General features: G+C 34.3%; 2 protein-coding genes across 3 annotated transcripts in view; one reads left to right on the forward strand and one right to left on the reverse strand.

Moving 5' to 3' along the window:
- The window catches only part of LOC117123793 (major facilitator superfamily domain-containing protein 6-like protein B), a 10,253-nt gene extending 2,663 nt beyond the window's left edge, over positions 1 to 7,590 (forward strand). The window contains exon 2 of the mRNA XM_033269810.1: positions 3,327 to 7,590. Coding sequence (XP_033125701.1) covers positions 3,348 to 5,198 — 1,851 coding nt within the window. The 5' untranslated portion in view covers positions 3,327 to 3,347 and the 3' untranslated portion in view covers positions 5,199 to 7,590. The remainder of the gene's footprint in view (positions 1 to 3,326) is intronic.
- Positions 7,591 to 9,608: 2,018 nt separating this feature from the next.
- LOC117123794 (mpv17-like protein) lies at positions 9,609 to 17,075 on the reverse strand. 2 transcript variants are annotated; one of them, XM_033269811.1, is made up of 4 exons: positions 16,570 to 17,075; positions 14,943 to 15,043; positions 14,357 to 14,455; positions 9,609 to 13,732 (listed from the first exon to the last, which is right to left on the reverse strand). In XM_033269811.1, exons 1-4 carry the CDS (start codon positions 16,937 to 16,939, stop codon positions 13,619 to 13,621), a joined length of 684 nt encoding a protein of 227 aa, XP_033125702.1. In that variant the 5' UTR covers positions 16,940 to 17,075; the 3' UTR covers positions 9,609 to 13,618. The 2 variants fall into 2 exon arrangements, with proteins under 2 accessions (XP_033125702.1, XP_033125703.1); XM_033269812.1 differs by having other exon boundaries at positions 13,623 to 13,760.
- Between the last annotated feature and the right edge of the window lie 4,736 nt (positions 17,076 to 21,811).

Consider the following 21,811-nt stretch of genomic DNA (forward strand, 5'->3'; position numbering starts at 1 on the left):
AGTCCTCACTACAAGTTTGCATGCATTTGCGTGAATTCTTAAGGTGTTTTAATATGTGAGAGTTCCTATCCATTGCCAAGTGCTCGCGCACGCGTGTTGAGAAGTGTCGGCTAGTTTCTCCGACATAGGTGGCATTACAGTCAGCACACACAAATTTATATACAACACGAGAGCGGAGACCGGCAGGGACAGGATCCTTCACTGAAAACAAATTTTTGATTTTGAATGAAGAAAAAACCAACTTAAATTCAAAATCATTACATAATTGCTTAGAAAGGAAACAAATTTTATGAGAGGCAATCTTAGAAAAGGGGCCGATATATGGAATTTTGAAATAAAGGGTGGTGGTGGGTGTGGTATCTCCAATGGCCTCAGGTGGTTTTGAACGTTTATTGGGGGAGCATACAGAATCAAGATATTTCGAAGAAATTATTTTATTGATAATGTGTAGCGGAAAGCTATTTTTCCTTAGGATGGATATTAAGGCTTTGAAAACCCATCCAGCTACAATTAATTTTGAATGTCCTGTCAACTAGCGTCCGAAGCCGTCCGAGTTTGTAATTGAATGAACAAAAACTAAAATAATTAGTGAGGCTAGGCCTTATTAAATTGTTCAGGCATTGCCTGAAGTGATCGTTCTCAAAAGTATCGTCATATTTTTGAATTTTATTAGTGGTTTATTGTGTCATCGATCATTTGGTAACAATATATATATATATAAACTCGCTGGCCGTGGCAGTGGTCACCAGGACACAAACTCTCACCCTGCTAGTAAGAATCCAGAAGCAATGCTCAAAATGAATATTGTACGCTTCGTGTTTCATTTACATTTGATGAGAATAATTTTCATTATGATGGCGCCCTCTATTCCTTGGCATATGGACAACTAGGAAGAAGGCTTAGACTCTACAGGTTGAACTCCTGATATTACACATGTAGTAGGCCTACTATTAGAATGAGTTTGTATTAATTATACACCTGCCAACTCTCACGCATAATGCGCAAGTCTCATGCATGAGCATCCATCTTTTGCGTCTAACGCCTACGTTGCATTATCTCTCGTATTTACGCTGCATCATAAAAATGTTTATAAAAGATAACATTTAAAGGTGTTTATTCTCAAATTCATAAAAATGAAGTGAATTTGTCATTAAAATGTGAATATACAGTACAGGCCGTATAATTTCTTTTAATGGAGCTATACCGACCGTGACGACTGTAAACCAACAACAGTTCCACAGCTACAATTAAAAAATAAATAACTTAGAGGGTGCTCTGTTTCATGATTATTACATAGTGGGCGCGCACTATATGCAAATTTCGTTTTGTTTTGTCTCACGCATCAGACACCAACAAAGTTGGCAGGTATCTGCTCCATGATTTTGCAACAATTAGGCATACCATGAATTTTGGTCTAGGACGTATGTTATTATTGGCTTGAGTTGTAGAATATTATATCAATTAATCAACCAATAATCAATCATTTCACATACTTGTAACTTGTTACTTGTATAGCGTCTTTCTTTTCAGTTAGGAAGCGCTGAAGTTCTTTTCCCTGGTCATTGGGTCCATATACTATATGCCAGGTTGACCTTTTTTGGCACAGAATACCTAATACCAAGAAATCATCTCCTACAGTTACTTAGTCTAGAGTGTACTGTAGTGAATAATAAAACAATTACCGTAGTAGCTTTATCTTCCCACTTAACAATCACAACACGGCTGGTTCGCCATCTGCTATGAAATTACCACAACTCCTGATGTTCATGGACAATCAAGCTGGTTTCTGTATTATGTTTAATAGTATTCTGAATAAACCTTGCTTAATTAAGAGGTCGGTACTGTATTGGTATAGGATATACTTTGAATAGTAATGTACAGTAATATTGATATAATATTTTAATAAAAATATTATTAGTGCCAATTCTAAACTAATGGTTGAAGGCGTGATTTCAGGGGCAGATCCAGCGATGTCTGAAAGGGGGGAAGGGGGTGGCCAACAGTGGGGCCGACTTAGATAGGCCTAACACTACCCTAGGGGGTCTGGGGGCATGGCCCTGCGAACTTTTTGCGTTCCAGACGCCCAAAAATAACGTCTGAGGGGTTTTGGGCGATCAACTTTTTCTTTTTCTTTCTTAATTTCTTTTTCTTTTCTTTTTTTGTGGGGGCCCGGACTGCCCCCCCCAAATCCACCCCTTTTTTTTCTATGCTTCCTAGTGTAGTCGTGTCAGCTGTATGACTGAATATTAATTTTGTATACTTGGTATATATTATTAAAGATAAGCCTATCTATTACAGTGAAGCAAATTAGGCCAAATAAAATGAGTTGCTGGTTCCACATCCCCACCCTCATCAAATTTTGGACTTGCAATTGCAGAGCAAAAGAAGAACTGGAAACATGAATAACAAAATTCATACAAAGATTATTTTTACGTCCTTTTTTAAACAATTCTAAATATTTTCCAGTCTGTTCACCATAGGATACAGTACTAAAGAGCAATAGTAAATACCCTCACTAAAAATATTTGCCTTAAATACAAGTATTTTGAATGTTATCATACCTGTCTCTTATACACATCTAGATGTGTATAAGAGACAGTTTCCATTGTTTACATGCTTATAACAAAAACCGCATCTACAGTAAACGTCTTCATAGCAACTTCTATAGTGTATTGATTTATTTATTTATTTACCACATATTGTCACTCTTTTCATAATTTATGTTCAAATGCGCTTTACATTTAAAGTACAAAATACATAAGTAAACCTCACAAGAACAAACATATTGTAAGGAATTTAATAACATAGCCTACTTATCTACACAATTATCATGTTCTAATACGGTAAATCTAACTGTTTCCTGGTAAATGATCGAATCAAAAATGCAACCAGTTATTCATAATAATAATTATTACGGTAGTATTATAATAAATTCAACTATTACAGTGAAGCAAATTAGGCCAAATAAAATGAATTGCTGGTTCCACATCCCCACCCTCATCAAATTTTGGACTTGCAATTGCAGAGCAAAAGAAGAACTGGAAACATGAATAACAAAATTCATACAAAGATTATTTTTACTTCCTTTTTTAAACAATTCTAAATATTTTCCAGTCTGTTCACCATAGGATACTGTACTAAAGAGCAATAGTAAATACCCTCACTAAAAATATTGGCCTTAAATACAAGTATTTTGAATGTTATCATACTGTACAATATCTTACATTCACATGATATAATATTGTTCTCTAATAATTTTTTTTTAAGATTTGGAAATGATTATACAGACAAATTTACTATATAATTGTTTTTCTTTCTGTTTAAAGGTAGCAACTTGAAGAATCAAAATGGTACGAGGAGAACAGGTTAACCTGAAGAAAGTCATTCTGTTCACTACATTCTTCTTCACGATATACTATTCGGGAAAAGGATGTCTCCTGCCGTATCTAACACTGTATTTCCGACAGCTTGGACTATCTGCAACGCAGACAGGAATGCTGTTTGGTGGGAAAGCCCTAGTCGGATTCTGGACAGGGCCGGCATGGGCTAGATGCGCCAGACGTTACAAAAAGAGACGTATAATTCTTATGATATCACTGTTTATGGCCATAGCAGGAAACCTTGGTTTGACATTAATACCGCCTGTAGATAAAGCTCTGTCATTGGTCTATTGCCCAAATGATAATCATACTGATGGTGTACACAAGGGCGGAGGTAACGGCCATACAAATATTACGCATACGTCAACTAATCCGAGTTTAGTACAGTCAACACCATCACCTGAAAAGGTCACTGAACCAAATGTTAGATTAACGTCTCCAACATTTGGAAGTTTTTCAAATGAAGCAACAGCCACTAGTGAACATTCTGTCTTTGCTAATGCTCTGCAAAAGAGTTATGATAGATACAAGAAAAAACAGAATGCGAAAGGAAAAGAGGTCAGTATGGAAAAATTCCTTGACTGGCTTAAATCACATGATGCTGATCTTTATAGCGCTGTTTTGGCGCATACTTTACCGCCAGATTTTGGTGACAGACAGAAGAGGGAAGACAGTGCCAGTGATGATGCTGACACCTCCATCAACTCTGGCACCACCAGATGGTCTCTAAAGGGACTTCAGAACCAAATGTTCACTTTGAAAGACCAGTTCATGGACCTAGAGTATCGCACATTTATATTTGCACTAAGTGTTATTCTCATTGGTGAATTATTTGCTTCACCGGGGCAAGAAATATGCGAGGACGCTCTTTATGAGACATTGGATTCCGTAGATGAAGTGGAGAAGTACGGTTCTCATCGAAGTTACGGATTATTCGGTTATGGATTTTTCGCATTCATCACTTCAATCATAGTTGACAATGCAAGTTGTATTATATTTCCAGATACAAGTCGTCTTATGATTTATTTTTATTCATTTGCGATTTTCTTTGGATTGGCATTTCTCTTGGCTTTTTGCTATCCGATTTACACAGATTCTAAAGTAAGAAACCGCAGTAAGTATGTAAAGGGCCTGAAAGCAATTTTGTCGAGTCGATCTAATGCAATGTTCGTAATCACTATGATTTTCGCTGGTGCCTTCCAAGCAAACATCACAAACTTTCTGTTCTGGTTGCTGCAGGACCTTGGGGGCAGTGAGTTGCTGTTTGGTTCTGTCGTATTTATTAGTACAATATGCGAAATACCATTGTTGTATCTCGGCATATTCCTTGCCAAGAAGATCTCAAACATTGGAACAGTTGCACTTGCAATGTTTTTCTTATCTGTTCGTTGTTTGCTGTACTCGTTTCTTCAGCACCCGTGGGCTGTTCTGCCAATTGAACTTTCGCATGCTTTCAGCTACGGAGCATTGATGGGTGCTGTGTCATCCTTAGCCGAGCAAATAGCGCCACCTGGAGAGGAACGTTCTGTTGAGCACATATTCATGTCACTATACTGGGGATTTGGTTACGGCTGTGGTTGCATGATTGGTGGGTACCTGTATGATAAAGTAGGACTTGTGATTTTGTTTCAAGGGTCAGCTGTGTTGGCATTTATCTGGGCAACTATTGTCATAGCAACCGCTAAGCTGGTCCCGCAAAAGAAGAAAACATTACACTATGCAAGTTTGTTGCAGGGTGGAGATGAAGACGATATAAGTGACGATTCAGATGAAATGTTTAGTGATGATTGGTTAGTAAATGCATTGAATGAAAAGTAAGATAACCAAGTGTAAGCCTTGTGTGGATTTGAATTTAAGAACTGAAGTCTGCTTAAAGTATTTATCTGGCCAATCATGAGCTTTTATTTACATTCGCAGAGTTTTTAATAGCCAGGACTAATTTTCTGTTTATTTTGTAGAAAATATAAATAAAAAGGATAGTGATGTAAGACTTCAATCAAATTATGAACAAACACTGAAAACATAACCGAAAAAATATGTTTTCTCTTCAGATGATGATGTCATTTTACATTTATATATGACCATGATTATGTCATAATTATACCCATATATGGGCAAATCACATGTGTTTGTCACATTATATTTTGGAGTGTGGTTACAGCCTTGTAAAAATGTATATACAGTATAAGGCTGTAACCACCTACACTATACCACATTCTGTTTCCAACCAAGATATTCGAAGAACAACTAAACGTATACATTTTGTAGATTACCGTTGCTGTTGTGTATCTTTTCTCTACTTCCAAAGTAGAATCAAGGCAGTGTAGATAATAGGTTTATAATTTGAGTTATGTGTTTTTAAATAATTTACAATTGTATTTTTCAACAGAAATTATTCTTAATCAGTGGAAACCATTTGTAGTATAAGTTTTTCAGGTTATATTATCTTTTTTTAAATGAGTTACATACTTCATGACACATGTAAACTTGACCAAAGTGCTTCTCAATAATGTGCATTCCAGATAATTAATTTACAAATGATTAAAATTGTTCACGGTGCAATTATTTTAATACCTACAGGTACACGTAGACTTTAGGAAGAAACCTTGAATAGAAGCCCAGACTGCTTCTTTTGTCTTGCGAACTTTGGATGGGCTTCTTTACGAGATGGGCTTTAAGCCAATTGTGCAAAGTACTGTAAAGAGGAGGGGGAGGGGGGCCTTCTTTTGAAAATGAATGCTGTAAATTTTAGGAATGACAGCTATAAAACAATAAATAAGGCCACTGTAATATCAGTCTGATTCATGTGTATGTGTATGAACCAGCATTGAATCACTTAAACTACCGCGTAAACGTTTTAATTTATTTAAATTAATTTTATTTATTTATGAAATTCATGTACGGTGTATGTACTGTTCTTGAAAAGAATGAATGTGTCTTTGAGATGGGTTCTTTTCAAGGCTACTTTTGCAAACTATAGAGGGGGCTTCAATTCAAGATGGGCTTCTTCTCTAGATTAAGCCCATTGGGCTTCTATTAGAGGTTTCAAAATAGTTTGTGGTGAGATTCGCATGTTATAGCTTCTTTATAATTATGGTCATATGATGAACTATTTTGCAACACATTAATTTGCAAAATAGATGATTGTTTTTAAAGAAAATTAAAATTGTTTTCCAATTAATAATTTGTACTTTTTTACACATGTAATTGCAATAATTAAAGTAGGAATCCGCTTGCTAAAAACACAAGTTTACTGTAAAAAACAATTCCAACATTGCATCATATTTTTGTATTTAATACAGTAAATTAGTACCTGTATGTCTTCAGCTGAGCAAAGTGATGTTTACGTGGAAATTTTCAATTTTACTCTGTAGAAATTATTATAGAGTTAAACTTGTCTAAGTCGTTCTTATTTTATGTAGAATTTTATCTAAGTCGTCGGTATTATTTTACATCTATAAAGTGGAACAATATTGCAATGGCATTTTGCATTCGACCTAGGCAAGTTCAACTGTATATCTGTATTATATACTGTAAATTACTCTAAAAATATTAAAATAATTCTAAATAATGTAAAATATTCATATTAATAGTCTTTGCAAACGATGTTACATTCACAACACCTGGTGAACTGGTGCCAGATACATATGAATAATGTATTTGATTGCTGAATTCATTCTCATACAACTGTTCATTCATAAACATAAACAATGGCGGTATTCAACTGGTAATTCCGTGTTAAACCATAAAAAAATGCAAAATAAATCACATACTGTACGATGATATGCCACAATTGGATCTAACATGGCCTATTCCAAGTTGATATCATCAGAACACAAATTGTGATTTTGGATTTAGCTTCATTTATTTTATGAGATATGTAAATTAATAACATTTTTTTCCTCACTGGCAAATTGGCTATATTTGTTTTTGTGGTCATACGGGAAAAAACCTTCCAAATTCATTTACTCTTGTTTTCTCATTCTCGACAGAGTCTACTTAATCAACAAGCCAAAAAAGTGTTAAGTAAAAAATGTACCAGAAAAATACAGCCGTTGTGGTTTATGTTCATTGCATAAGTAAATGTGGGATACAATGACTGTGATTGAATAATTGACTTATATTTTATGTTTTCTCTTGGCAAATTTGGTATAATTTTAATTACAGAATTTTGATTTATATTAAAAGCTTTTTACTCAAATTTGTTAAATTGATCACTGTTGTCTATTATACTGCCTACAAGTACTAGCATGGTACGCAGGGTTGTCGCCATGATTTGTCCAAAGGAGGTTGCAATATCCGTGATAGCAGGGGCGTCTCCAGAAGTTTGCTGACAGGGGGTACGACGTGTCCAGGCGTCTGAAGCAAGGCGCCGAATAAAGCTTTGGTCTGGGTCTCGGAATAAAGGTCCCTTGGTAGGGTTCAAGGGGAGTCTTTCTTACTATGGCCAAAAATGGGCTTTTAGACCACAATATATTAGGGATTGGCCGGACAACTTTGTCATGACTACAGGGATCCAGGCCTGTCTGACATACGGACAGGCGTCCCCACCCCAACCACCACCACTGCGAGTGGACATGGTCGGACGTCGCTCCCTGTTTTCATGTAGTTGGGCTAGGCCAACATCACGGCCTGACATCAAATCAAAGAGCGCACTCAACATGTCTTGTAACAAATATAATTTAATATAACTCTTTTGTCCCTGATGTTATATAAATATATTTATACCATCATCATCTTCAGTGTTATCATTAATATTATCATTTTAAAGACAGGCCATAATAAGGCTGTTCACCAAATAGTGATAAAGATATTTTTAAAAAAAGCTGTGGGTGCACTAAAGCTGTGTTTTAATATACAGTACCAATCATTTCTAAACTATAATTTAGCCAAAAAAATGGTTTGTGATACCCAGGCCGAGCCATCTCAAATCAATGGTCGGTTTAGTTTTTCTCCAAGGAGGAGCCTAAAACACTTGTATCAGTTGTTGAAAAAAGGCAATTTGTGCAATTTTAATTAAATAATTTTATAACTTAAACGGGGTTTTTAGACAAGAGGTTATACTGGCCAAAATTCACGAAGCAAGTAACCATTGGATATGAACCTGTATATTTTAGAAACAAATATCCTGACTGATTGTCCACAATTTTTAAATGTTACAGGGCTCAGGCATCACAACCAATTTTTACCCCTTATCACCATAAATGTATAATTCTAACAATTCTTATGGATTAACATAATACAGATCTTTGTCCAATGAAGACAAAAGATAAAAATCCTAATACAGATTAATAAAAAAATACACATTTTATATTAATCACTTTTAATACAATACATTTATATGTCGCTATTAAACTAAAGCTATGTTGATTACTACAGTATTTGATATTTATGATAAATATAATTTAACGAAAATCACAATTGATAAATTAATGTTACCTAGAACAAATGTCACATTTTTCTTGTAATTGTTTTGTCCTGTGGCCTTAAGAAGCTGCATAAAATCATACATATTCATAAAAGTTCAGCTGATATGGATGATGTAATCAAATTAACACTAACATCTAACACTATAATACATTTGCTGCTTTTGATCATTAACATTTTATGGTACATTTTGTTCTAAAAAGATTTTTTGAGCATGACTAGTAAAATCTATGACATTCAAAAATGAAAATCGTCATCAATATTCTTGAATGTTGTTTGGTTTTCTCAAGTGGTGTATAGAGTATTGGAATGGAGGGGGAGGGTCAGCACAGCACATACTGTTCACACTGGGTTTTCTCCAGTCATTTGATCCTTGTTTCGTTCAAGAGGACTAATAATAAACTACTTAGATTAGAGACTTTCTGTTGAATGACATCTTTTATAGCCTTGATTTTGGCAAATCCTTAAAAATCAATTAAAATTTATGCAAAACAGGACGGATGAAAGAGTGAACATATGTCCCATGTTCACACTATTGTCAGTGCGCACCAGAATTTATACAGTACATTCACAGAAGCTTAAATCATATCAGAATCCTGACTATTCTTGAAGGTAATGTCTAAAATTAGACAAAAATTCCATTTAAAGAAATGTGCATACTATCAAATTTGATAGTATAATACATACTCCAAGTATCGAAATGCACGCCATCGTGTCAGGATTTAATATTTCAACATTAATTATGTCATCATCAGGAATGATCTATCAAATTTTATGCAACAAATAAATATGATATGCCCATATTTGGATGTGATATGTCCATATTTAGGTATAATATGATGATCATCATGCCCATATATAGGCATCATCACATTTATTTGTCACATAGAATTTGATAGTGTGAACCGAGCTATATTCTATGGATACACAGCCTTTTGAGAAATAAATAATCGCTATAAAATTAGAGGACATTTTTAATTTGTCACCAAATGTCCATATTCCAAAATTCTATTGTACCCAAAAAAAAAAGTGTCAAATAGGAGTTCGTGGACCACTTCAACATTATGGTTAAAAGCTTTTGGCCTGCAATTTTGAATATCATATTTGTAAGTCTATGTAGTTAAACCCTAAACAATCAGCCCTGTAACGTTAGCAAACAGAATGCAGCCATTCAGTTACTTATTACAAAGATCACAATCATATCAACTCCAATCTATCCCATTCAATCCCATTTACAAATACTCTTCCTCTTTGATTAGATATAGTATCTCCTCTCTATACAAGTTTAAAGTATACTAGTAACAAATTAATGCAAATGTAGGCCAATTTTAGTTAAAGCCAAAAGAATAAAAGCCACAGTTCAAATTTTTCATGGGAATGAATGAGATGGAAGTTTAGACAGCAGCATAATTGCATTTACATCTTCAAAAGTATGCAAGTGGGGTCACTGTAAAACCACTTTAAGCCTAAAGTTTTCCAAGCTTAAAGTTGTGGCCACACTATCAGGTTTAGCCTGGTTTCCATACAATGGCTACATGCTATCGAAGACAGCAGGACAGCGATAGCTGTAAACACGTACTGTAGCGATAGTGTAACGATTTTAATGAAACCACGCTTTCACATGTACATGTCATATTTACCCATTTGGACGTGATATGACATCATCATGATGCCCATATATTTGTGATAGTACGGATAGATCCTACTAACCAGTTTCATCCACCTAACAGCTTCAGTAGTACTGTGTTCATGTTTCTTACGTTAATCAAATTTCTAAGTACTTACTTTAACTACTTATTTCAGTTATTTCATTTTGTCTCAATATATTCATTCAATTACAATTTTATTAAAACAACCAGAAAAAAAATATGAGACAGGGACATACCAAAAGTTAACTAATCCTATAAAAAGAAATATTTTTACTTTAAGGTTAATGCATACAATAAATGTAGACATAATAGAATGGCGGATTCATGGTGGGCTGAGCCGGCCCGTCCTTTTCCCAAATTTTTCAAAATTATAAAAAATTTGAGAAAAATGGAAAGTGTTTTGAGGTCAAATTGAGGATCAAATTGAGGTATGTTGGCTTACAGAACAGTAACAAAAATTACAAATAAATAAATAATTCTCACCAGAATAAACAATTAAACACCTAAGTTTTTGTTCTAAGACTCAACTGAACTATGTGTGCTGTCCACTATAATCATTGGCTATAAAACACCTTGTTTTTTTAAATCATCTATAAATAGTAGGCCTAATATTAAAACTAAGCAGTGCACAAGGGTCTTTGGAAGTGCACTGGAATGATAAAAAATAAGTTAAAAGTAATTAAAATATTTACTCTGGCCCTCCGGAGATTCTTGTCACTTCATATTTTACAAAAAAATCTACCCTTTTTCTAAATAGAACAGTCCAGTACAATATTCAACCAATTAAAAGCTTGTATTAAATTGGTTGTAACGTCGTATCCTAGGCACCGTGCAATTGGTAAAAAAAAACGGGTGGAAAGAAAATGCACAGTGGAACTAAATGGGGTAAAATGAAGACAAAAGTGACTAAATGGGGTAAATAACCAATGTCAAGCGATACGAAATCCACCAATCAAATGACAGGTATCTAATTTAGGCATGTGTTATAAAGCATAATACCCTTATTGCCACGACCTCTGTGTTTTATTATGATCCAGTCATTGAATCAAACACCTATGGAGTATACATTATCATCTACGATTAAACACCAACGCTATGTTCAGACACAGCGAGTCTCATATCATATTAATCAAGTGGTGTGAACTTGTGCATGGCGTAGCAAACAGCAAACATATACGCTAGCGTTTGTTAACCGCCTAGTCTGAACATCACGTTAGTTACGCCACGGATTAACGTAAATTCGGCGTTAGATACGCCTGCCGTATCTCTCAGGTCAGAACGTAACCCAAAATAAATTGGTACTATGCCTAAGACAAGGTGAATGGATTTGGAATGAATTTTAGGCAGAGCTGAACTGGTTTAAAAACCTACCAAATAAATATTAAAAGAATATTTTTAATGGTTATTATTATTATTATTGCAGTATTAATTGTATTTTATTTTAACTATCTGTTGTAATTCTACAAGACAAACTAGATAAATACTTAAGCTTGCTTTATATATTAGTAAAACAGACATAAAATGGGAATTATTAAGAAAATATATAAAAAACGTTATATTATTATAGACATTAGATTTCTTTTCAATAGCTTGGTCCAAATTATCAAATTTTCTTTGACAACAAAACTGTTGTATGCCCATATATAGTCATGATGTGCCTATATATGGTAATGATGTGCATATATATGGTCATGATATGTCATCACAACCACAAAAAACTGTTGTATGCATATATTTTGTCATGATGTACCTAGATACGGTCATTATTTGCCTACACATGGTCATGATATGATGTCATCATGTCTTTATTGAGGCATGTGCCATTTTCCTGTCAAGTGAAATTTGATAATCTGGATAGGGCTTAACTTTGTCTGAATTTTCCAGGGATCACACAATAGCACAATAGGTTATCTATGAACCATCAGACAAACACTGAACAATTACTCAGCACTCTTTTCAATATATGGTATAGAGTACTGTAGTCCTGGTAAGCAGAAGATTATGGAAAAGTAACCAAGCGAAACAAATAAGATTATTTTTAATCTCTAGCAAAGGCATTCCGAAATATAATTCCTGAAATTCAAGCAAGATCTGACCACCCCTCTTATAAAATTTCACAAAAGATCTCCAACTGTATTTTGTGTGTGATGCTTACACCAAGTGCTCTCTCAAAAATTCTGTACCCATAAAAGTGGTTTTCCAATCAGCAAACTTATTTTCGCATCACAAAAGGTTTTGCCACCAACAAAACTGTGTGAGCGCTATGTTATTTTCTACATGTGAGCCAATAGGTTTGAGATAAGCACATTTTCACAAACATAGCTAACGTGTTGGTATAAATTCACCAATTTGGTTCTGCGCTCATGGGCGTGAGATCAGAATGGCTGCGCCTTATTTTGCTTCGCAAAAACTGGAAATTGTTCAAACTCCAACATTAACCCAAAGCTATTAAAATTGTGCATGTGTACGGTAAAATGCTTTCGCATTGCACAAATAAATTCGCTTAGTTCAAAATTGGCTTATGAAATGGTAATTATGTATTTTAAATCGGTATTGGTCTAATAAATCTATGAAAACAATTATAATAGTGACAATAATATTCATAAGAATAATGATTATTAACAATAAGTATGAATATTTAATAACAACAATAATAAACAATTTTAATAAGTAGGTAAAATCTGTAACAATTTTGCATTCTGTATTAATTTATGCATTAAATGTAATTCATAAAATTTATATATTTACATTTATATTTCAATGTCCTTGCATTTATGTGCTTTAAGGAATTGCTTGGATTTTATCTTATATGTTTTGTTTTACCTGGATCAACAAAAAAACAAACAGACGCAACAAGCCTATACCAACACTGATCTACTGTATGGTGCTGGCCAACATGAATGAATCCAGAACCTAGGCCAGTCCAAGAAGGAAGGCCTAGGCCTATGCTCCGACAGTGGCTAAGATGATTGACTTATAAAGCAATCATGTTCCAGTAGACATTTTGAATTTAATACACACTAAATCCTATGTTAGTAGCCAGTTTCCATATTACAAAAGTTACAAAAGTATTAAAGCATTCACCCACAATTTAAAACAGCTTTGTTAACTACAGGCTCATGGTCTGTACTTATGTTGTGCATTCTGCGTTCACACTGAACTTTATCCTGATGTTGCCGGAGCCACTATGCTTTTGTTTGTCTTGAGAGGAGTGTTTCCGATTGGTTGCTCTTGTGCTGGATTTATTTCAGTGACAGTTTGAGGTTTTTGAGTTGACTGCAAATTATAATCATAAACCCACAAACTACAAGTTAAACATTAAGGATCATAGTATTTGTTTGTTAGAAAAATGTACATTTAATAATAATAATAATAATAATAATAATAATAATAATAATAACAATAACAATAATAATAATATTAATAATAATAACAATAATAATAATAATAATAATAATAATAATAATAATAATAATAATAATAATAATAATAATAATAATAAAAACTCACGCTAACTTGGACTTAAGGGGAATATCTTTTGTGTTATTTTCCCCTTAACGTCATGTTATACCCCTTAACGTTGTTTTTTTTAATTGTTCTCTAATTTATCTATCATCTAAGTCCCCTTAAGGTAGGTTTTAGTAACATAATCATAATAATAATAATAATAATAATAATAATGATAATAACTGACCTATGAGGCCAAGCTGGTTTAGTAAATTTTGGATTTATAACCGAAAGCATACATATTAGATATTCATTAAATAACATACATGAAGACACAAAGAAAAATTGACATTACCAGATTTATTGAACAAATAACATTTGGTTCTTAGTTATTGCTTAACACCAATACATGTCCACCCACCTGTAGTGGGGTTGGGGGTGAAGTATACTCACCATTTTGTTGATAAAACACAGTATATTGGCCCACACAAACCCTGCTGACGCTACATAAAGAACTCGGAAATGAGATGGGACAAAAAAGAAATTTATAGTCTGAAAAAAAACCAAAAAAAATATGTTTACACTTGCTAGAGAAACCATTGCTTCATATATGCATTTCTGCTGTCTCATTTAACAACTTTAATTCAAAGGATAAAACATACAATAACAACAACCTATTATACCGTAAAGCGTTGAATAGAAGCCCAAAAGGCTTAATCTCGAGAGGAAGCCCATCTTCAATTGAAGCCCTTTTCTTTAGTTTACAAAAGTTGCCTTGAAAATAAGCCAATCTTGGAAGGGCTTTTTTTTCAAAATTCAAGATAGCATTGGCTTTTTTTCAAGATTGTACAGTACATATGCTGTAAATGAATTTCAAGGAAACAAAACAGTTAAAACATGCCTGATTTATACAGTTTAGGTAATTTAATGTTGGTTAATACATGCCATGACACAGATTGATGTGACAGTGGCCTAATTCATTTAAAATAAATAAATTTATATAACAAATTTATACTAATAAATAGCACCTGTATCTTACCTGTGCTGGAGGCCAAAAACAGAACCCGGCTAAGTAGGCAGACCAAAATTTCTCCTTTAAACTTGCAAATTTATCTTCTTTTCCTTCTAAAATGCTTAAACCTTTTGAGTAAAATAAAAAAAAAAAAAATTTTACATTTTGTTCACATTCAAGAGCAAGCAGATAAATGTCTCCAGGAATTTGCTGGTCCAACAAGGTTCCAAACAAAGGGGCCGTCTATGGTGAAGCGGACAGGGACCGTCTACGGTGAGGGGCCGTCTACGGTAAAGTGAACGCTCACTGCACTCTACTATTGAGATCGCAATGCCATGATGCGTGCACGACGGACCCATTTTTATGACTATCGTTCAGACTGCCATCGACAATCAGCAGATGTGGGTGTTTTGGACTTCTGATCGTTAGATCGGCAGTTCGAGATCAACACTTGTCGCATTGATTGCATCCTTGGGCAAGGCACATTAAAATGTTTGCCTCTCTTCACCCAGGAGTATAATATTGGAGGGTTACGTTGTTAACCTGTTCGTTGTTGACCCTGCTACCACTGTTCCAGTCAAAAAACAGCAACTAGAATTGATTATATGCAATTGTTCACTAGAAGGAAGCTACAGGTTCATTAAAAACCAACTGTATAGCTCCTGCGATTCATACGAATGAACGAACGAGATGACGTTGTGTCGTCTTGCACTCACAGGAAGTGAATTTGGATTCGTCGGACGAGTCGTGCGGCACTGTCAGTGCCCAGCATGAGAAGAAGGGGCTTAAGCCTGATGTCAGACAAGCCAATATTTTTTTTAAATACTTTAAAACATCAAAACACCTTCAAAATGTCCCCAAAATTGTCAAGTTTCTCTCGACTTGCCAGTTCTCCAACATTAACTTCCTTCACCACAAGGCCTATCCCAATGCACCATTTTCCTCTGCAACTCCTGTCTCAGGCACATTTATCTCCCTGCCAAAATATGTATTAGAGCCACAAATTTGAAGATGATATTATTTTTAATAATTCAATTTCATTCACCAAATGACTCAACTCCTATCCAGTATTGCAGGAAGGAAGTTATGCTTATGTTATTATAAACTAAGTCCCTTCATCTGAATTATGAAGTGGAGATGTTTTTTAGTCAAGAAGAAATCCTGGAATATGCAAGATGGCCCCGAATGCATTTTACATGACTTGTGATTCCCATGAACTTATTCTCGCCTTTTCAATTTTTTTTTTTTTGGGGGGGGGGGGGACATAAAACCTATGAAAGAAAAAACAAATTACCAACATCGACTTACCCTACATTGTTGGGTTACCAAATTTACTAAAAGTTGTGGGTCACTGTGATATTCAAAATTCATAACCATTTGGCTACTACTAGGAATGATGCTTAGATAATTTGGTCACACTTAAATAATTTTGTTAAGCAGGGAGATGTATCCTGGTGACAATTGACAGCTGCATTATCCGAAATATTGTTGGCTATATAAATCCAGAATTATTTTTATTTATTTATGATCACGGTGCCCGTGCCTTAACCGCTCAGCCATTTGGCTCGCTCGAATTATTATTAATATTATTAGGCTCAGGTCCTACAAGTAGTAGCAGGCCCTAGGGCTAGGGCCTGTGAATGACTTTCCTTACCAACGTAAAATGCACTGACGAATGGTGGACAACCAATTACTTGATCAACAATCGTTTTCTTAAACACAGTTTTTCGTAAAGTTCCAGGGAACCATCTATCCAATAACCTGTACCACGTAAATGCAGCTGGACCATTGAACACTAAACCAAGTGTTGCAATATTCCTAACTTTTCTCCAGTCTATGTCTAGGCCTAGGGTACTGGTGGATGAGGAGTTGGAGCAGCTTCGATCCGCCCAAACTAGCTGCTGAGTAACTTCTGCTGAGGCGAAAATAGCACAGTATGTGATACTATTCGCTATCACAGGATGTTTAATAAATGCGTTTCTAGTCCATGTAGCAAAAGAACGAAGAACTGTAACTGTTGTCATTTTAAAAGACTTGCATATTATCAAGAAAAGCCCAAAAGAAAACGAACACAACTAGTAGTAGGTCTCTAAAAATAAGTGGTTTAAAACAAATCCGAAGAACAGAAATTCGTGGTATACAGTGTTGTTGTTGTGGTACTACTTTACGCATTTACGTGTGAATGAGTGATAAATTAGAACGCTTGATTTTTTTTGAGGGGGAGAAACATAAAAACACTGCAGTAGAATTTTTGTTTGTTTTAATCTCATTATTTCTATTCATACAAAAAATATACAAGACCTAGGTCATAGTTATTCTGTAGTTTCCCATAAATGTATACGCCTTGATACATGCTTTCTGTCAATTCAAGTGGTATTACATAATATGTATATTATATAGTACTATTTATAATGGGCGAGGCCAATGCTACTATAGTACTGTACACGACTTTCACTATTAATATTGCCAAGATTTATTTAACTTTATGTCATTGTGAACGCCCACACAACTACGGACACCAACAGAAAAGACGCCCCTGGATTCGGTATTTACAAATTAGAAAATACTGGCTACCATCCAAAATTATAGTACAGTAAACTAAAAAATAGAAATTTTAATTAGATCATAAAAAAAAACCCCCACAAATATTACCAACTTTCCAAAGTTGTAACAGGATGCACTGATTATGATTAAATATAAACTGAATAATTCCTTAGTAGCCGGACCAGGTTTATTTTGTTTGTTATGATTTTTGCTTTTCAAACTAGTTTTTAACCAATTTTGATAGTTTTAACAATGTACGAGCAACGAATTTCCGTAAAAAGGATGCAATAAAGTGAGTCTGAATCTGAGTCTATATATGGTAATGATGTGATGTAATTGCTAAATAATTTGCTCTATACTACACACTTTATTGTTTGATATATTGCCAACATACTGTCCGCGTCGTGTTTGTCTGTTTTTCTGTTTGTCTGAGTCAATGTCTCTGATTTTTTTTGGGTATATTTTCTATATTGTGAGTGCACTGGCATTTTTTTTTTTTCCTCAAGCACCTCACTTAGGGTGGCCATCTCATCGAGCTTTGCTCTTATTGGTCATTCCCTACCGTTTGCTTTTATTCATTTTATAAAAATGTATCTCGATGGATTTCTTTAAAAGGTGAATAAATTAGAACTTTGAAACATATGGTTCATCCCACGCTATTTTTCCATGTACCCCACTAGACTGACAGCTACAAGACCTAGGTCATAGTTATTCTGTAGTTCCTATAAATGTATACGCTTTGATACAGGCTTTCTGTCAATTCAAGTGGTATTACAATCCTATTTATAATGGGCGAGGCCAATGCTACTATTGTACTGTACATGACTTCTACTATAATATTGCCAAGATTTATTTAGCTTATGTTATGTCATTGTGAACGCCCACACAACTCCGGACACCAACACAAAAGACGCCCCTCTACCATCCAAAAATTATAGTACAGTAAACTAAAAAATAGAAATTTTAATTAGAACAAAAAAAAAAACCCCACAAATATATCAACTTTCCAAAGTTGTAACAGGATGCATTGATTATGAAAATATAAACTGAATATTCCCTTATTAGTAGCCGGACCCGGTTTAGTTTGTTTGTTTTTTCTGTATGCACTTTGAGGTCCAGAGAATTTGACTTCAAAAATTGGTTCAGGATGGTCCAAGAATAATGATATTTGGTAATATCAGAACCTATAGTATCTGTGATAATGCAGTAACATGCAGTATGTGTCAAATCATGGTCAAATGAAATTATGCCACTGGCTGGACTGGAGTAAATGCTACTGTACCGATGCTACGCCTTAAATAGTGGATATATACACGCCTGCCGTGGATTTAACTAACATTTTGGTACTGGGATACACGACAGTCAGGTATGCAGTCTTATGGACTAAATCGGATTTAACACATTCGTTGTCACACCCCCTTAGCTAATTGCCTTTCTAGGTGGTGAGAAAAATTTAAAAATTGGCACCTCTAGATGCTCGGAAATAGTACTGTGAGCCTTTTTTTGCAATTTTTTTTTCTAAAGTATAATGAAATTTACATCAATTCCAAATTATGCTACGTTTGTTACGTTATGCAAACGTTTTCATGAAATCATGCGTAGCATTAATGCTACATGCTACGAGGTCCAAATTATGCCAAAAAGCATATAGGAATACGCACTGAAATATGTAAAAGGTCAGAAACGGAATTTTCGGTCATTTTTTAGCAAAATGTTTTTGTTTTGTTTGTTAACTGTTTGATTTCTCACTCATTCCCAAATGCTCAGCCACTTAAAAAAAAGAAAATTTCAAGGATATATATATATATATCATTTTTAATTAAACCAGAGGAGCAAGCCCCTCCCTAAAAATAAATTAAGTTATGAGTCAATGCTCAATGAAGCAAAGTTGAAACAAGCATTTCTTTTTTTTTTAAATATTTATTTCAGGTTTTTTCTTTTAAAATGAGTCAATTCATCAACTTAACAGGCATACAAATGTAGCAGAGTTGAGTGAGCAGTTCTGGTGCCAGGATTTTACCGACAGGGCGTCCAATGTCCCCAACGAAAAAAGTGGGCGTGGCTGGGCTTCGCTCAAAACCTCTCAAAAGTGTCCCCGGGGTTGAAGCCTCCGAAAAATTAAAAATTTAAGGGTTTCAAATGCTTATTGAATCAATTTAGCGTATACATATGCACATTTTTCTCCACAATGAATTGTTGTTTTCTTATCCCCCACTGGCACCACCACTGTCTTTGTGGTCCACTGACCTTTAGTAGGCCAATCAATATATTCTTGATGATTTTTTCCCACTAAAGTAGACTAACAACCATACAACATTAGGATACCAGAAAAAGGCAATCATTCCTCTTGAACCATACAATATATTCACACTTAAAGTAAATGAGGATAGCTGTATATGCTTATTCCTTGCACTCACTGCCTCAACGGTTGTTGGCCAAAGCGATCCCCGATGAAAAAAAGCAACGCCAAGATAGGTGCAACATATCATTTTTAATTACAATCCTCTCTGCCACTAAAATCAGCAAACGGCACGGCCATCCCATGGCAAAACAACTTTAACTGCTGTTATATATTTGTGCAGTTAACTGTCTTGTTTTGCCTTGAAACAGCCAGGCTTCCCGTCGTCTAGATCTCACTGGAAGGTATGTCCGCACTATTAAGCTTATGTGATTTGCCTAATATGGGTATGATGATGTCATATCATGCCCATATTTGCATATATATTTGTCACATACACCTTGGTGTGGACAGAGCTTTGAAGATGCTCCAACATTCAATGGACCTTTTTCGGAGTGTCAATCACACTTAACAACTGACCAATCAGAAAAGGGCCCAAAAACAACTGACCAATCACAAACAGGGCCCAAGCTTAACTGACCAATCAGGACATGAATATACATGTACAAACACATGTGAAGAGCCAAAAATATACGTACATTTACACTTTTGCAGGACCTTAGCAACAGTATATCTAAGGGGTGGGGCTTAGTGGAAATGTCCATTTAAACATTACTCATTCAGAAATATAAAATTACAGTTTCAGATCAAAGCTTTTACTCAGTTATCACTGATACAGACCTGTTTTTTAATATGAAAATCCTTACAATTGATTATCAATGGTCCCATCAGTAGAACCTTCCAGAGTGTCAACCAAGCTTAACATATGACCAATCAGAACAGGGCATACATATCTAACAAGCACACATGTTGTCCAACGAACTTTCATTGTGTGGTACCTTAGCAACAATATCCAAGGGGCGGGGCTTAGCAAAAAGGTCAATTAAATGTCAATATGAATATTATTATTCTAATTTATGCACCTGTTACTTTCAAAGCAATGTTTTTGTTTTTATGTTCAATTGTAGATAGTAATTTTCAAGTTTCTATTTGAAAAAGCCAGCAGCTGTCGTTTTAAATGCATTGTACTTTTTCATGAAAGAATAATGCAAAAGTATTTAAATTTAAGAACAACATACCTTGTGGATTTATGAAACACTGCTTAATTATATAAAATATGAAAATAATAAAAATAGTAATACTCATGATTATGTTAATGACAATTATAATCACAAAACAATAATAAACAAATTATCAATTTACAATAACAGTAAAAATTAAAGGCACTGTGCACGTCGGACATTAAATTTGCATTTAAGATGATTGTAAAAAATGTGTTACCATAGTTTTTACAAATGAATACCAGTAAGAACTTACTCAACAAAAACAGATCAATCAAATATTAATATACACTAGCACAAAAGTTTACTAAGGCTACTCTGTGTCTCCATACTTTGGTGCAAGCGAATTACAACATTAATCATTAAGAAGAAACTATGTACATCTTTGCATACCACATAGCTGTTTATTATATTGTTACATGATAACTTAATAGTTTATTTACCTTGATAAATAATATGTGAAAAACAATATTCACATCTTTGCATAAAATTCAGGACATAATCTAGCATTTAGTTGTTGGTCATTAATTGTCACATAGTCACTTACAAAATAAAAATTTTAATTCATTAACATTTGCTATAATTCTAATTTTAGTTCATTTAGCCAAATTCTACATTCACTCATTAACAAAACATAGATTTTTAAAAACAAATCTAAGTGTATGTTCATAACTAAATAATTAACTTAACAGTCATTGCCACAGAATGGTGCGATGTACCAGTAATCATTCACATAATTCATTAACATTTGCTTTAATTTTAATTTTAGTTCATTTAGCTAAATTCTAAATTCACTCATTAACAACACATAGATTTTTAACAAACAAATCTAAGTGTATGTTCATAACTAAAATAATTAACTTAACAATCATTGCCACAGAATGGTGCGATGT

Source organism: Anneissia japonica, unplaced genomic scaffold, assembly GCF_011630105.1.
Source record: "Anneissia japonica isolate Jap-2015-1 unplaced genomic scaffold, ASM1163010v1 scaffold287629_len218694_cov150, whole genome shotgun sequence".
NCBI lineage: Eukaryota > Metazoa > Echinodermata > Crinoidea > Comatulida > Comatulidae > Anneissia > Anneissia japonica.